General features: G+C 40.0%; 1 protein-coding gene and 1 pseudogene across 2 annotated transcripts in view; one reads left to right on the top strand and one right to left on the bottom strand.

The window, feature by feature from the left end:
* Positions 1–18,383, bottom strand: part of PHF20 (PHD finger protein 20) — a 145,375-nt gene that overhangs the window by 64,820 nt on the left and 62,172 nt on the right. For both annotated transcript variants that reach the window (XM_028118613.2, XM_028118614.2), the window contains exons 5-9: positions 11,884–11,963; positions 7,417–7,804; positions 2,927–3,040; positions 2,044–2,232; positions 1,323–1,502 (exon numbers count right to left, since the gene is read on the bottom strand). In XM_028118613.2, the coding sequence (XP_027974414.1) occupies positions 1,323–1,502; positions 2,044–2,232; positions 2,927–3,040; positions 7,417–7,804; positions 11,884–11,963 (951 nt within the window). The remainder of the gene's footprint in view (positions 1–1,322; positions 1,503–2,043; positions 2,233–2,926; positions 3,041–7,416; positions 7,805–11,883; positions 11,964–18,383) is intronic.
* On the top strand, positions 9,947–10,285 carry LOC114220648 (transmembrane protein 256 pseudogene; annotated as a pseudogene).

The raw sequence follows: 18,383 nt of genomic DNA, 5'->3' as shown, positions 1-18,383 counted from the left end.
CACAGGATAAACAGGAAACAAAAAGCAAAGTGGTAGATCTAAAAGCAACTGTATCAATAATTACATTTAATTTAAACAAACTACACATTGCAGTTAAAACCAAAACCCAAATAGATATATACTATCTATAAAAGACACATCTATAAAAGACACACTTTGAATTTAAAAGACATAGTTACGTTGAAAGAAAAGTGATAGCAATAGGTAGGCCATGCATACAGAAAGCAAAAGTATCTGTACTAATATCAGATAAAGCAGACTTCAAGTCAAAGTCTATTACCAAAAATAGCATGATATCTCACATTACAAAGGGGACAATTCACCAAGAGGACATAACAATTATAAATGTGTATGCCCCTAATAACAAAACTTCAAAATACATGAAGCAAAACTGACAGAATTCATTGGAGAAAGAGACAAATCCACAATCATAGTTAGAGATTTTTAACATCCCTCTCTTGGAAACTGATAGAATTAGACAAAAAAAACAAAATCAATGGAGATATATGTCAGAAAAACACCATCAATCACCTTGATCTAACTGACAGATATAGAACAGATATATAATGGCAGAACACACTTTTTTTTTTTCAAGTGTATATGGAGCATTCACCAAGACAGATCATATGCTGGGCCATAAAATTAAGTCCCAACAAATTTTAAAAGAATGAAATCCTACAAAGTATGCTCTCGGACCACAATGGAATTACATTACAAATCAGTAACAATAAAGTCTTTCTAAAAACCCCAAAACTTGGATATGAAACAACACACTTCAAAGTTAACCCATTATCAACAAATAAATCACAATATATCTTAAATTGAACGAAACTGAAAACACAACACATCAAAATTTGCAGCATGTAGCTAAAGCAGTGCTTAATGGGAAATTTATAATTTTAAATGCTAATACTAGAAAGGAAGATCTAAAACTAATGACCTAAGTTTTTATTTTTTTTTAATGATCTAAGTTTCTAGAAAAATATAAAGGAAGAAAATAAGATCAGAACAGAAATTTAAAAAAAAAGATAAAAAAACAACAGAAATCAATGGCATTTTAAAAAGACAAATAGAGAAAATTAAAGTAAAACATTGGTTCTTTGAAACCATCAACAAAATTGATAAATCCCTAGCTATACTAACCAAAAGAGAGGGAATACAAATTAGCAATATCAGACATGAAAAGGATATAGCATTAAAATGGTAAGAAAATATTAATAAGGTGAAAAAACATCATAGAAAAGTCCATTTTTTTAAATTCACCATCAAAGCAGAAGCAAAAGTATATATAGAAGACGATTAAGTTAACACTAAATAGGAACCTGCCACAGTAGAAATCTCTTGTAACTCGGCAAGAGGAGAAGCCGGTTCCGTCTTCATAATGTTTTCTCCCATTGACTTGCAGTTCAACTCCAAGCCTGCAGCCCCCAATCCATCACCAAAGGAGTGGCAAGTCAGTGCAGATGAGACCTGGTCAGCTTCCAAAGGAGATTTCAACTGACCTAGAAGAAGAAAAAAAAAAAGAAAGAAAGCAAGCAAGCCCAGGGAACATATACAGATATATAACCAACCAAAAGTCCCACAGCTAACTAAGATATCCAGGGACTTTTTAGAGGAAGCCATTCACCTCACAGCATACAAGAACACATTCACAGGTTCCAGCACATAACAGCCAGAGCTGTGAGCATCTCAAAGAAAAAGGCCAATAAGAGACCAAAGTAAACAGAGGATTTTCTGAAGTGCTGACAAAAAGGCAGAAGCACTAGAGTGAGATGGCACCAGAAACACAGAGAGAGGGACGGGACTTGTTAAGCACTATACCTCCAACCCAACATTCAGAAATATTTAAGTAAAACCAATCACAACAAACATGTACAGTTTGTCTACTGAATCACCAGTGAAGAACAGTATAAGAAACCCTGCAACCCATTTACAAATTTAATTTCAACACTATCTAAAACTTGTGGAGGTAGTATACAATGATTTAGATTGGTTCTCACTAGACAAACTGGCAAGACAATTCTAGCACACACTCTGACTCACCTTCTTCAGATTCCTTGTTACTGGATGACGTGTTTTGCAGAGGATCAGTATTAACCGTATCAACCAAATCTGATACAACCAAGTCAGGATCTAGGATCTCATGTGTCCCATTAGTGGACAGCCTGGAGGACCGTCTCCTCGATAAATCTTTGTCAGTGTTTTCCAAATAGGTTTTTGACTTTTCCTGGGCTACAAACCATTAAGAGGGTTATGGTCAAGAACCCATTTAAGAAGAAATAACTCTGCTATTACAGATTTCTGGGCTGGTTACCTCTCTAAGGGCTTTAGAGAGACTTCTACAATATTAGACCAGTGATAAAAGGAAATATCCTTTCTTAATTTATAGTTTTAAATAAAGGCAGTCTCTCTTCCAGGATAGAATCATCCTTATTCATGGTCTGAAAAATATGTTTTAAGGTCATGCCCCAATCTTGACAACTAAGTTCTATTTTGGGGCTTTCCAACTTAAAACTCTATGTACTAATTTTCAAAGTCAATAACGTTTATAAAGCCTTAGAAAAATCACAAATCGTTTTTGGAGCCAAAGTATTTTTTTTAAATCAATAAATAGCATTTTTAAAGTTTTACTCAACATATGAAATCCATCCCTTCCTAAGCCATTAAATTTCCAATGGAAATGTAGTTTATGGGTATTAAGATTACACCACTGAATCCAACATTAATATATAGTTTGTGCTTTGGGATTTATTCTTCTTTAAGCAAAACTCCTTCTTATCTGACCCAAACCACCCACATTAGCTCCTGTGACCAAAAAGAGCATTAGAGCCTATATATAGGGAATAGGAAACAACATGAATACAGAGCAGGTTAACCCAATCAACATCAAGTTCTAGACACACACATACACAAACCGGAGACTCACATGAATTTTTGTCAAGCCGGGGACGTTTCAACGGGACTTCACTTCCTTTTGATATTTTCCGCCTCCTCAATTCCAATGTTATCGGTTGCAAAGTTTGAGAGTTTGAATCCACAGCTACAGTGTATATAAAACGACACAAAAGAAGTTATGTAATTTCTTTGTGCCCAATCCTCCTGATTATATATAAATAAAACACACACACACACACATACACACACACCCATGATAAACAGACCCCCCAAAGGGCTAATAAGAAAATAAAAGTGTAATGGGTGAGAAACTACTTCCTTAAATATGAGATGCTGACACCCAGTAGACTGACCTCCTTCATCTCTTTCTTTTTTTTAAAGATTTAAGTAATCTCTACACCAATGTGGAACTCAAAACTCACGACCACAACATCAAGAGTCACATGCTCTACCACCTGAGCCAAAGAGGCGCCGCTTCCTTCATCTCTTTTTTTGGTTTCTCCTATGACCCAGCTCTGCATACACTTCTCTTCTAAAATCCTCTCTTTTAAACACTAAGCCCCAGGGACGCCTGGGTGGCTCAGTCGGTTAAGTGTCTGCCTTCAGCTCAGGTCATGATCCCAGGGTCCTGGGATCGAGCCCAGCATCAGGCTCCTTGCTCAGCAGGGAGCCTGCTTCTCCCTCTGCCTCTCCCCTGGGCTTGTGCATGCTCTTTCTCTCACAAATAAATAAAAATAAAATCTTCAAAAAAATAAAAAATAAAAATAAAACACTAAGCCCCAACATAACTTAATTTTTTTTTTTTAAAGATTTCCTTTATTTAGGTGTGCCTGGGTAGTTCAGCCAGTTAAGCGTCTGCCTTTGGCTCAGGTCAGGCTCAGGTCAATGTCTCAGAGTGCAGTCCTGGGATCCAGCCCTGCTTCAGGCTCCCTGCTCAGCGGGGAGTCTGTTTCTCCCCCTCCTTATCCTCCCCACCTCCCTTTTTAAAAAAAAGATTTTATTTATTTATTTGAGAGAGAAAGGGAGAGAGTGAGCATGGGGCTGGCGGTGGGGGGGGGGGATAGACAGAGAGGGAGAAGCAGGGAGCCCAATGCGGCGTTTAATCCAGGACCCAAGGATCATGACTTGAGCCAAAGGCAGACACTTAACTGAGCCACCTATGCACCCCCAACATGACTACTATAAAATATGAAGGTGCAAGGGCAATAAAAAAAAGTCATTTTTATCACCATCAAATCTCCTCATCAAAACTTGACGTATCCAATACTCAGGAAACCCACCATTCAGGCTAATTCCTAAGATGCACACCTGGGACTATAGTTTGAATATTGTTTTCAATCTCTACTTGTTAAATTAGTTAGCTTGGCACTGGTCCTAGTTATGAGGGACCAAAAAGAATGTCAACATTTATAACCTCTTAAAAACAATTCCAGAAAAATCTCAGGAAACTATGCTATTTGATAGTCAGTGTTTCAGGCAAGGCTGCTGATCCCAACAAATCCAGCTCTGACATAATTTAGCAGTACAGACACTAAACTCTTGGATAGTAGTCACTCTTTATTTTTAAACCCAACATTTAAGAAGCTCCCCCCAATCATGAAAGATGAGAATTCAAAAAACAGGCAGAAGAAAAAACTAAAGAAATGAAACTAGGAAGCTTGGGGGGAAGGCAGAGCTAAGGGGTCTGATGAAGGCTGAAAGGAGAGAGAAGAGAAAGGGGGAAAGAGTTGGGGGGGGTGGCCCTCAGAGGGCCGGGGGTTTGGGCAATGGAGAAGAAGACCCACTGAAGACCAGGAGCTTCAGATCGGCCATGTCAAAGGGCCCAACAAGAGACAGTGCTGAGCTCTGAGGAGGCAAACCTAATGAGTATGCTGAACTCCTCGGCTGTGTTCAATCTTCCCAACGTGCCAACGTTATTTTGTTCCAAGTGGTGAGAACTTAGAAATCATACACATTCCAAATTAAACACAAATACAAACAACCCTCCCTAAATAGCTCAGATCCTGTTCCAATCAAATCTGTAAACTTTAGAGAGCTCAACACTGCACTGGGTCAATGAACTTTTTCCAAGCAATTTTTTTTCTATTCTTTTTTATTGTTATGTTAATCCCATACATTACATCATTAGTTTGGGATGTAGTGTTCCATGATTCATTGTTTGTGCATAACACCCAGTGCTCCATGCAGAACATGCCCTCTTTAATACCCCCATCCCCCCACCCCCCTCCAAGCAATTTTTAAAGGAGATTTGAACTCATAGAAGATATCTGGTAAGCATTCTTCACTTTGATACCACATACAAACCAGAGCTGACTACATAGAATATTAGTGTTTTACAGTTAAGAATCACCCGGGAAGGCTGTTAACAATTCCAGATATTCTGACTGGGGAGAAATGCCTCAGGCAAACTTGGAAAACGCCATTTCCTATTAAATCAATCCTATCTGGTATGAAACTTACACTTACAAAATGAAAGCAATAAACTGAATGCCTCCCCACCTTTTTTTAATCTGAGTGAAGTCATATGGCTTCATAGGGGCAGTCGGCAAAGTTGAGTACAACTACCCCAGTAAGTACTTTCCAGAGGGTACAAGCCAGAGCATGAACAGCTAAAGGGGAATCTGTTTCAGAGCACTCAATTCCCATATGTATGCTTTCCTAAGGTGAGATGAGGACACATCAGACTTCTACCAGTTCTCATTTTCCACCTCTTCTTGCATAAGTGCCCTTCTTCCACTTACATAAAAAAGCCTGCCTAACACTCATCCTACATCTTAACATGGTACAATGCCCAGAGGTTTAAAACCTCCAGACCTTCTCAATTGGAGTTCCTCATTTGAACAGAGAATGCAGAGGTAAGTTTCTCAATTCTCCCAAGTATGGTTTACAACTAGTACCATTCTCAATGCATGGAAGAGACGTCAATGCACTATGGATGCCTTAGGCAGTTGGGGTTTAATTCTCTCCCAGAATCCTGCAGAGAAAGCCAGTGAATTTAGGCCACTGCTGTCAGACAGAAATATAACAAGAGCCACAAATGCAAGCCACATGTGTAATTTTCAATTCTTTAGTTTAAAAAAAAAAAAGTAAATTTAATTTTAAGAATATATTTTAATCCAATACATCCAAAAACATCATTTTGACATGTAATCAACATTAAAAATTGAGATATTTTATGGGGTTCTTTTGTACCTAGTATTTCAATTCCAGAGTATATTTTACACTTACAGCACATCTCAATTCAGACCACCCACATTTCAAGTACTCAACAGCCACATGTGGCTACTGGCTACCATACTGGACAGTGCAGGTCTAGGCCATAATTAGGCCTACAGGTAATTCCAGCATGCTCAGTTTTTGAGCACTAAACTCAGTTACAACCACTAAAGGAGTAGATGGCTTAATTCATCTGGGAAGAAATCAATCTATATCCAGTTTCCTATCTTAAAGTTAGAACTCAGATGTGAGAAAGCTGTCTACTGGGAATGAATACTAATATTTATTTGAAGTAAATTAGGCAGACTTTTTTCCACAGAAATTAAGTCTGATGTACCTGCCTGGATTGATAGGACTCGCTTTGCATTCCACATCATGCAGGACCAATGAATGAGCTAACTCTGTAGTTCTGCAGTTTTAATGAAAATCTATTTAATGATTTTCAAGTCAAAAAGTATTTAAAATATAAATATGTCATTTGCAGCTATTTAAACTTGTGAGAAAAAATAGCTATCACTCTAAAATGTACTAAAGGATTCTGTTTTTCAATATTCATGTAGGAAATATACAAGCAAGAATATGTGAAGACCACTGCCAGATTATCCTAGCCAGCATTCAGACTAGAGATCCTATGGGTTCTTCATGACACTGAACTGATCTAGAGAAGGAGTGTTTGATCTAGGAAGAAATTCAGGATGTGTATTATTCTTGGATATTCCTGAAGAATTCTAAATTTCAACTTTTAAAATAACTATACATTCTTCCCTAAACCTGTACCCTTTAACCTTAACTCTTACCAATTAGTCATCTCAGTTTTTTACTTAGACTGTGAAAATGTCCAACCCATAATCACTCTCCAGAGAGCTCAATTTCAAAATGCACCCATGCCTTCCCAGGTCCAGTGGTCTTTGATACAGGCTCTGTCAGACACCTATATCTAATTACTTCTTTCCTCTTTCATGTCTCTCAGGAAAACTATTATTTCCTAATCCCAGGTTCTATTAAGCTTACTTAAACTGAGATCATTTGAATAGGCACAGGCAAAAGGCCTTACCATATAAGCTGAAGCATCTAGTGGACAGTTATGTACCACCCCAGAAGCTTAGTCAAGGACATGTTTTACAACTTACATTCATCTGGATACATGCCTCCCTTAAAATTCAGCTCCACAAACATAACTTATTTTCAGATCACAGGATGATTCAAAGTCAGTCACAAAAATGAAGTATGGAAGTGATAAAGAACCACCAAGAGCCACAGAACACTCTGGCATCGCCCAGTGCAGACCCCACTTGGGAAACTCACCAGTAGGAGCTATGGAAGGGGGCCTGCCTCGTTTTCTTTTTGGCTCCCTCAAGTTTTCTTGTGGACTCTTCACAATGTCATTTTCAGGTTTTTTATCCACTTGAGCATCTCCAGAATACTCTCTGTCATTTTCTGAAATGTTCTCCTTATCTTCCTTCTCGTTCTTGGGAAGGCTCTTCTCTGACACCTTCCCCTTTTCAGAACAAATTAACTTTCCTTCTTTATCAGGCTGCTTGGGTCGCTTTTCTGTCTTCAAGGCTTTGTCCTCTTTGTCTTTCTTCACATTGACAGTGGCTTTTCTTTGCTCTTTAAACTTCTCTCGTTTATCAGGAGATGATGGAAGACTTTTGTGATCTGTTTCTTTAGGCCTAGCATTACCCACAATATTCTAAAATGAGCAAAATAGCGATGAAACACACTTTGTGATTACTTGCAAATATAAAATCAGATGGTTTTTTGCAAACTTATGAAGACAAACAAATTAAAACAGGACATATGCTATGTCACATAATGGAAAGAACCACTGAAAATATCCATCCATACTCTGAGGCTTGAGAACGAATCCTAAATTTAAAAAAGACAAGTCATGTTCAATTCCTTCTGACAGAGTGATCTCCCCTATTTTGATTATTAATAAGTCACTAGATAATTAAAGAGACAGACAAATAGCCCAGGAACTTCTGCAAAGCAATCTTTCTGACAGAGGTGTTCTAAAAAAAATGCCTCCAAGCTATGTCCTTCTCATCACAAGCATTGACTACACAGACCCAGGGCCTTTCAGAGGCCTGGCTCAGTGTACCAGTGGATGCTGAGGCCCTGTGTAGAGAAGAACACAAACTAATAACTAGAGGCTGAACAGGAAAGCTATAAAGATTATCCAACCCATGGGGAACCTGGGTGGCTCAGTCCGTTAAACATCTGCCTTCGGCTCGGGTTGTGATCCCAGAGTCCTGGGATCAAGCCCCATGTCTGGCTCCCTGCTTGGCAGGAGCCTGCTTCTCCCTCTCCTCCCCACTTGTGCTCTCTCTTGCTATCTCTGTCACTATCTGTCTCTCTCTCTCAAAGAAAGAAAATCTTTAAAAAAAAAAAAAAAGATTGTCCAACCAGAAGCAGGGTCTTTGCTTCCTCAACTGGGTAAAGGCTGTGCCCAATCCAACAAAGGCACCAACTGTGCTCCTGAGCTACTAAGTTTTTGTCTACTAGACAGAAGTACTACTTCTTGGTTACTTTCCTCCTAAATAACTTTTAAAGAATTCATTCTAAAACTCCTGTGTCCTGGTAGGACACAGTTCTGAAAGCCAGCTCTGAAAGCTCTGGAGTTTCCAAAACTACAATTAAGTTTGTGTATGTATCTCTCTTCCAAAACCTCTAGAGAACAGCAGGAAGCACATATGTTCATATGGGATCCCCAGCACCTAGCACACACTAGGGCACACAGATCTCTCCCAAAAGCTGGAATGAGTGCCTTCACTCACTGAGTAGTGAGTGAAGGTTTAATCTGTCCCACAGGGAAAAGTAATAAACAAGGAGAATCCCTATGATTGGAGCCTAGAAGGAAATATTTTTTCAAGCCCCCCAAATTTTCTGAAAGCAGGTTTGAGAGAAGCACTCCTCAGTAACTGTTGGCAGAACTATAAATTATAACCACCTGGGGGTTGGGGGGGAGGATGTTCCCAGTTTGTGTGAAAAGAACTAAAAGTTTATACTTTTGAACTAGAATGAATTCCTAGAAACGGAACCAACAGAATAATTGACTTGTACACACAGATTTACAAATACCCTTATAAATGACCTGTCCCCAATAGGGAATTGGTTACAGACAGTACAGTTATATACATGTTACAAAATACTAAAGAGCCAGCAAAGCCATATTCTCATACACTATTAAGAACTTAAGAAAATGTTATTCTGTTAAAAGAGCAAAATATACCCCTTTAAAAAATAAAAGCAAAATATGGAACAGTAATATATGACCCCAATTTTAAAAATATAAATACTTAACAAAAAACACAGAAGGATATATGCCAATATGTTAAGAGCAACTGTATTTAGATAACAGAATTATATCATTTTTACTTTCCTTTTTTTTTTTTTTAAGATTTTATTTATTTATTTGACAGAGAGAGACACAGCGAGAGAGGGAACACAAGCAGGGGGAGTGGGAGAGGGAGAAGCAGGCTTCCTGCGGAGCAGGGAGCCCGATGCGGGGCTCGATCCCAGGACTCCGGGACCACGACCCGAGCCAAAGGCAGACACTTAATGACTGAGCCACCCAGGCACCCCTCATTTTTACTTTCTTTGTGCTTTTCTATAGTGTCCAAATTTTCTACAGCTCATGTATTGTTTTTATAACTTCAAAAAAAGTTAATGTTCCTAATATATAAATTATCAAAACATTTAGAGCAGTATGATCACACAGAAAAAACTTCAATCTATTCTAATAATATATGAAAAAAACTTTAAAAATTGTCTATGACAGGTATTTTTAAGAAGTTAAGCTTTGGAGGTGCGTGATCATCCATCCACTGTCATGGCCGGGCTAGGGGCTGCTTTCCATCACTTGGGCACCTTGTCTAGGGCTGGGGCCTGAGGCTTGGCCTCCTACAGGACGCAGGGCGCCCAGTTTCCAGATGCCTATGGGAAGGAGCTCTTTGACAAGGCCAACAAACACCACTTCTTACACAGCCTGGTCCTATTACGGGTGTCCTGTTGTAGAAAGCCCCTCAGGGCCGGGTTACTACTAGCCTCTAAAACCATTTTATTCTGCACCAGCTCTTACTACCAGGTTGAGTGCAGACCCAGTGTCCAGACTTTGGCCCCTGTGGGAGGGAGCCTGCTAATCTTGGGCTGGCTTGCCATGGCTATTTGAGGTTCCTTGTATTTAAGGTACTTTCTGAGTACTTTTTTAAGAGCTGGAGCAGGGAGGGGATTAAAAGAGAATGGCAAATTTAAAAAAATAATTTAAAAAAAAAAGAAGTTAAGCTTTGTATGTAGCCATTATGGAACTCTAGATCCTTAGGGCTGAAGAGACCTGAGAAGTCTTTTATCCAAATACAACGCTCTCTTGGAAAAAAAAACAAACAAGCAGGAACTGTGGGCCTATGCCTGACCACCCACCAGGTCTGAGATGAGGTGAGACACTCAGGGATAGCTGGGAATTGGGAACTGAAGCACCCACAAATCCACACTGGGTAAGGTGCTCATCTCCAACCCAAAGCACCACAAGTGCTATCAATCAATTTATTCAGTGCAGCAGAGTAAACAGTTGAATGTTTGTTATCTGGAGCCCTGGACTTCCACTTGGGGAATTCTAGATACAATCTGACAATTCTGAATAAGTTCTTATCTACACAGTCCTCTATCTGTATTAACTCATTCCACAAACTCATCATAAAAATTGCCAAATTTAAGGCCAAAATAACATTTTACTTATTTTTTTAACTTTAAGTAAACTACACTACATGTGGGGCTCAAACTCATAACCCTGTGATCCAGAGTCACATGCTCTACTGACTGAGCCAGTCAGGAACCCCACAAAATAACATTTTAGAGTACTGTATAGCAGCTCCTTAGATGCCTGAGGGGCAAATGATCACAGAGAAAATATCTTCAGGGCTAAATCTTTATAACTGTTTCAATTTTCTTTAAAGGAAAACCAGCAAAAGGCAAAAACATTCTTAAGGCTACCTTTAACGATATCATGAAACATAACCCTCTGAAATTGCTAAATATATGTATGTACAGAAGAATTTACTAAAATTTGTGATAAGTAGAGGCATTTGATCATAAGAAAAGACACAAGAGGTTCCAGGATCACCAAATACGTCACATCAACAACTACTCAAAAAGTTAACAAGTAGTAACAATCAGAAGTTTTAAAACATCAATACCCAAATTTTGATCTTGCTTTCCCAACTATTTCATTAAGGCATAAACATGAAAAAGACTAAAGGGGAAAAATGTATGAAAAGAGTAGGCCCAACATTTCTAGATGGCCCATATTTCCTGTGTCATGCTCAAGCAAATACATGCATGGTGCCTGGAACAACAGGAAACAAAATTTTCAAACCAGGCATATCTAGCACAAGCAATTGCCAAATTCATGCCAAACTATAGTTCTGAAACCACCAAGTCATGGTCATGAGCTGAAGGACAAAGTTAGAAGAGGAGAAAATACACTCTAGGTTTCCTCAAGCATTATAACAGCTCTAAGAACAGGGCGCAGGGATAGAGAAAAAAAGAATAAAATAGCCAGACAGTTTTGAGAAAAGATGAGGAAAAGAGATAACAGGAAATGGCAGAGAGACAAATATTAACAATTTCTGAAAACTTGTGTATGGCTTTCTAGTGAAATTGTGTCAGGTGAAGGAAATACTTTGCCATCATAAACAAATGTAACATCTTTGAGAAACAGAACTACAATGTTAGCATTATTCATACCACAAAGCACAAAACCACATTTCTCACCTGATCTTTGGAAAAAGCTTTGACATGAATATGTTTGACAGTCTGAACTACTCCATCATAAAATTTCACAGTGTAAGTACCTAAAATTTAAGAAGATATCATGATTTAACTTACAGTTTCATGAAAGCAACAAAACTTTTCAAAGCATAAACACAAGGGAGTTCCAACCACAATAATAAATGTATGAGAATTAAAATATTAAGAAACACATGCAGTCTTATTTATGTTCAAGATAAGTAGTATGCATGCCTTCATTTCTTAGTCAAGATTACATAGTAAGTTTTCTCTTTATCTATACAGATCAAAATCCATCTGCTTTTTGATGGAAAAAAAGAATTGCATTGAATTTAGGCCAAGAACAAAGAGCAGTAAAACAATTAAGAATGTGAGGAAAATGCAGTTTTATTTATTGCTTGGTGAATTATTAATTTTTATCAATCTTTATTTTCTGGGCTTAAGAGTAGTAATAAATTTTTAAACTTTAAAAGAAACATGACTGCTTACTAAAGGTATCATGTTTTTAGAGGTCACATTCATCTCATAATCCACATGAATAACCTTCATGTTACAACATCTAAACAGACTTGGCCAAAACACTAAATGGTGCCTGCTACCTTACCAGTTTTATTCCATTAGAAAAAGAAATCTAACAAAAATCACTCTGCTGTAAGACTGAAGCTGAAAATCCAAATAATCTTCTTCCCAAATAAGGCATCCAACTACAAAAGTTCTCATTAGTTGCACTCAAACCAATTTTTCAAACTTCTGCATCTTAGAACCCACCTCTCCCCCACCTCACCTTTGTTTTTCTTTTTTTTTTTTTTTCCTCTTTGGTGCCAGGGATTTGGGAAAAAAAAAAAATTATAGTTAATCTTGTCAAGATTACCAGTGAATTACTGGTAACCACATAATGGTTTACTACTGGTAAACATGGTCAGTACGTTTTCAGGATCAATTTGCCACCAAACAGGGAAGGAAAAAAAAAATCCCTGGGAGTAAAAGAATGCAACAAGGATGCCAAAGACCTTCTGGCTAGTTACCGCCTTCTTTGTACATTCTCTACCCTCCCCACACCACCCCACCCCTCCCCTCCAGTCCTAAATAGGCCCCTGTCAATGGCCAGCCACCTCTAATGAAAGCCTCACTCTGTAGTGTTAAAAGTCCAATGCAATCTTAGCCCAATTATTTTCCAAACTTTGTTTCTCATTACCAATACACAACTTAAAGTGATGAGCTAATTGCCACCCAATGAAACCGCCTTGTGACATTTCCACCTCCACATCTTTATCAAAGTATTTTCCGGCCTAGAATGTCCTACTCATTGACCCTTAAGCACTCAGCTCAAATGACCACAATAGTTCTGTAAAAGCTTCCTGACTTCCTAACTAGAAAGGTTTTTCCCTACTCTGAACTTCTCAAAGACTCATTTTGGCACCTTGCCTGCAGGACCTCAAATTAGATCTACCTTCATAAAGAAGGCAGATACCAAATCAAAGGCAGGCTCCCCAAGGCCAGGGACCACATCTCACACCAATTTCTCTCTCACACAGCATCTGGTTCACTGTAGACCCGGGCTTCTCTAAGTACGGTGCCCAGACCAGCAGCATCAACAACTCCTGGTGACTTTTAGAAATATAAGTTACCAGCACCACTCCGCATATACTGAATCAAAACCTCAGAGTGCAACACAAAAATAACTGTGTGTTTTAACAAGTGTTTCAGGTGATTCTGGCATATTGTCACAGACAATTAGTAATTCCTACCGAACTTTACTCCTGGTATTACAAAACAAAGTTGATTATCCATCACAAGTATCACCAACACAGAACAAAGTGTCTAGCAAACTAGATACAAGGATATATAGTTATGTTTGGTTGGTTAAAACAAGCAATAAGATGTGAGGCTATGATAAGGGATTCTACATAAGGCAGCTCAGCAATGACTGATGAATTCTTACAACAAAGGCCTGGGATCCTGTCTTCCTGCCTCTATTTGGCAAGCAAAGAAGCAATGATAAGCAATGCTATGGAACTCTAAACATACCCTTTACAAGCAACCATGACATGGTTCTGGCCAGCCTGCGGATGGGGGCATTAAGAACCCAACTCTCATTAAATCTTAAATATCAAGTGTGCCAACAAGACACCCAAGCCTATACCTCTTCAACTATCTTACCAAGAAAGAAAGTTAGCATCAACTACATCAAAATGAAAACTGTCCATTTTTACAGACATTTCAAACATCCAGAAGGACATTTTCAGCTATCTGAGGTCAATTTTGAAGCTTACTCCTGATGGCAGGCTCAAAATGGAGGCCTTAAATGAAGGGGTATGCCCTGAGTTCCAAAAAGAGCTAAAACAGAGCTAAGCAGACCTGGGAGTAGAACCTAAGCCTCTCTGCTGACCTCTGACCAATTCTTCTTCCACCACCCCAAACTGCCTATTCCTCAAGTCCCTCAGCCTAAAGTCCAAACCAGAGACCCAGAGCATCAATGGCCATTCTAAAATTATCCACACTATGGCCAAAGGTACTCAGGAATCACTGGCCTTAGACAGCAATATCCCGGCCCTGACTCTTTTTACTGCCAAAGAACTATAAAGGATCATCTTAAAACATTCTCCCTTGATCATGTACACAGCCTAACTTGGGCTTCAATAAATCAGAAGGAAAAAATCCCATGGACAATGGTGGCCTAGGCCCACTTCTGGAAAAAGGCCCCAAATCTACTTTAATGGTTCCTGTACAACTACAAGAATGCCTTCCCGGGGCGCCTGGGTGGCTCAACGGGTTGCCTGAGGCTCACTCAGGTTATGATCCTGTTAGGCTTCTCCCTCAGCTCAGGGGTGTGTGTGTGTGTGTGTGTGTGTGTGTGTGTGTGTGTGTGTGTGTGTGTGTGTGTGTGTGTGTGTGTGTGTGTGTGTGTGTGTGTGTGTGTGTGTGTGTGTGTGTGTGTGTGTGTGTGTGTGTGTGTGTGTGTAATAAAAAATAAAATCTTTTTAAAAAAATAAATAAAAATAAATGTGTTCTCATGGAATCCTCCTGTGGGTGGCTGACAATAGAGCTTTCCCATGGCCACAGAAAACATCTAACAAATAACATATAAATGACAGAAAAATAAGTGCATCCTTAACACAAAGGCCCCCTGCCTCAGGCTCCCTTAAGAAGCCCCTGTCCTTACACATGCCAGGTGAAACAAAGCTTCCTGGTCTTGCCCCTCTGGGGGTTAAGAACTCAGCGTATCAGACAACCTTATAGCAGTAGTAGGTGCAGAAGGGATGTAAGAAAAAAAAACAGAGATGCATAGAAAGCTGATCTTCTGTAGGACCAAGGAAATAGGGAAGCACAGGTGACTCTGGATAGATATCTGTTGTTCTTGAAATCTACCATAACTGTGACTCAAGGGCCCTTTCTCTATCCCACTCATCTCCAAGAGTTAAAGAATTCCAGAATGCCATGAATAGGAGACTCAAAGTTTTCAAACATGGATTCTCAATGTCTTTTTTTTTTTAAAGATTTTATTTACTTATTTGAGAGAGAGAATGGTAGAGAGAGAGCATGAGAGGGAAGAGGGTCAGAGGGAGAAGCAGACTCCCTGCTGAGTAGGGAGCCAGATGCGGGACTCGATCCTGGGACTCCAGGATCATGACCTGAGCCGAAGGCAGTAGCTTAACCAACTGAGCCACCCAGGCGCCCTGGATTCTCAATGTCTTGAGGTTCCTGTACATGTGCCTCAGGGGTTGAGCAGAGGGATATGCACATGTCTGCAGTATACCTTCCCCTCCCCCATCTTTTCTTCTTAGCAATTTTACTAATGGGCTTAGGTTCTGTAGCCAACAACTTCTTAAAAATGCTTATCTATTCTAACTCTTTCTTCGAGTTCTAACTGCTCAAATGAGTCCCAAGAACAGGTAGTGAACTGCCAGCAATCACAGAGCAGGGACTGGGACCAGATCCTGACCCCTACTCGGGGCTCTCAAGACACCACCCAAGACACCACCAGGCTCCAGAAAAGTACTGACCATCTACACCCACCATCACATCAGGCATGTATGCACACACACCCAATGAACACCTACTGCTGACAACTCCTGCCATTTTAGGAAAACTCTGCCCTAGAGAGGCAGCCTGGTACTGTGGAAACTACAGGTCAGGATCTTTGAAGCCCCACAGACCCATAATCAGTTCACAGCTCTACCATTCATGTACGGGCTCTGTAACCTCAAGCAACTTCTCCTGTGAGCTTAGTTCCTCATCTGTAAAATGATGGGGGGGTTGATGGCAACAACCTTTCCATGTTTGTGTGAATACTAAATGAGATCAGATATGGAAACTGCTTAGCAAAGGAACTTGTTACAGAGCAAGGGATCAATAAGTGGTTCCAATTATTACCATCCACCAATCACTTTAAAAGGGAAGCACCAACCCCTTCCCCACAAAGAGGTAAGAGTCAGGCTAGCCCCTGTGTGTTTGGGCCTAAATCCTCCTTTTATCTCTGTGCAAAGCTGTTCACAGTGCCAATATCCCCACATTTCAAATGCAGGATCACTTACAGCATGAAGAAGACAAAAAATAGTAACTGCTTCAACAAGAGACTCTAGAAATAAGACCATTTCCATAAAATCTCCTGTTACAAATGCACACTTCAGGCATTGGACCAAAGACTGAACTGAGAGAACAAGGGACACGTGACCTAAGAATATGAATAATTTTAAGGAAGAGGGGCCTGATTCGCCTGTTCAAGCAAGTTAAGGAACCACAGATCAACAGGAAGGAACAATTCTTCATTTTGTTGAAAATGCAAACCTACTTTCAGTTTCCCCCAGCACATGCCTTGCAGAGCAGCAGGGTTCAGGACTGGGGACACAAAGCCCTGACACACAAGTGGCTCTGCCATCCCCAGTGTAACAAAGGGGAGCTGAGCAGCCCCAACAAAGAGCTGAGGTCACCTCACCAGAGATGGCTTCCGAACAAAGATTCCCTGGAAACAGAATCCCATCCTTTACTCCAACACAGATAGGGGGGGCTAACAAGGCTAACCACGTGTGGCTGCCTTCACATGAAATGATGCTTAATTGCCACTGCCAAAGAGTTATTCCAGGTGAAAAGAGCTAAATAACACTGCCCTCCCCAGTTTCCAAGTGCTTAATTACAGCCTTAAGAAACTCTAAAGTTGCCACTTAGTTGTGTTTCAATCATGCCAGACTCCCAATGCCAGCAGCCTCAATGCTCAGCCTCAGGAAAACCACCAAGGAGGTTAAGAGTGGCAAGTAAATGAGGCCACGCCTTCCAAAGATTAAACTATAGGGTATTACTTCTCTATATGCCCAGCTACTCCTAGCAGCACCAACAAGACAGTATGACTTTTACGGGAAATAAAGGGGGCACCTTGCCAGCAGAGCTTCTCCTCACAGTGCCATTAGGCTGCGGTGGTCCCTGCTGCAGATGAAATTGAGGCAGAGCAGAAAATACGAAGGAAAGAGTGAAAAAAAGAGCCCAGCACTGTCTCTCCCCATCCTGCAATTACTAGAATCATACTGAACTAGAAACTGTCCACCAGCTCCCATGGATAACATCTAACCTAAAGGCAGCACCTAAGAGTCATTATCTCGTCTCAAAATCAGGCACAGATCTGAGCTCTCACAAAGGCTAGCTTTCCTTCATATTCCTTCAATGTGGCAATAATACCAACCAGCCAATTCCACTAACGTTCAGGATTTCCCCTCCCCCATGCCCTTCCTCTCCTTTCCCTTCCAATTAGTCTCAAGACCAGTAAGGACTTCAGACCCAAGAACTCTGCGGAAAACTGGTTCTGGCAGAAATCTCCACTCATATTCAATGTCCTTCAATAAACTAAAATTCGCTGGACAGACTTCAGAGCTTACAGAACCAATATTATTAGAATGACAAATGACCATTTTAGGGACAATCACTATCTGAAGACTCTTCCCATAATTTTAGCTCATGGAGAAAATAAACTAAAAATATTTTTTAAAACAACTTCCAAAGCTCTGGTTGCCCCAGTTTAAAAGACATTTAAAAATCTTAACTTTGGCCAATAATTTGGGCAAAGACTTTCAGTCCTTAAATGATTATTTCAAAAAATTCCAGACCCATCGACATACAAAAAAAAAAGTTAACTACAGACAGGGATCCCTCACTCCTCCCCTTATGATTTATCTGCACCATTCTGTTCCTGTACTGCCTCCTCCAGGTGGCTACATAGCAACACCTACTTCACACTGCTTTGAACTAGTTTTTGTTTGTTTGTTTCCCTTTAAATCCAAGATGCCCAGCTCTGGGCTCTGCAGATATTAGATGCAAACAGTAGGTTCCTAAGCCTCTACTGCCTCCACCAGGACACCACCCTACCCCTCTGCAAGACTGCTCCCAGAGTTCCCCAAACCCTTCTTACACAATCTGCCTTTTCTCCTTTGCCACTTCCTCACCCAACTCCCTGGGCCTCCTTTCTATCTTCCATATCACTCTGGGACATCACTGAA

The sequence above is a fragment of the Eumetopias jubatus genome, unplaced genomic scaffold (assembly GCF_037043125.1).
Source record: "Eumetopias jubatus isolate StellerSeaLion01/CBP00866 unplaced genomic scaffold, mEumJub1_p1.0 scaffold_9, whole genome shotgun sequence".
In the NCBI taxonomy this organism is placed as follows: Eukaryota; Metazoa; Chordata; class Mammalia; order Carnivora; family Otariidae; genus Eumetopias; species Eumetopias jubatus.
Note: the sequence above shows the minus strand (reverse complement) of the source record. Positions and strands in the feature narration are given on the sequence as shown.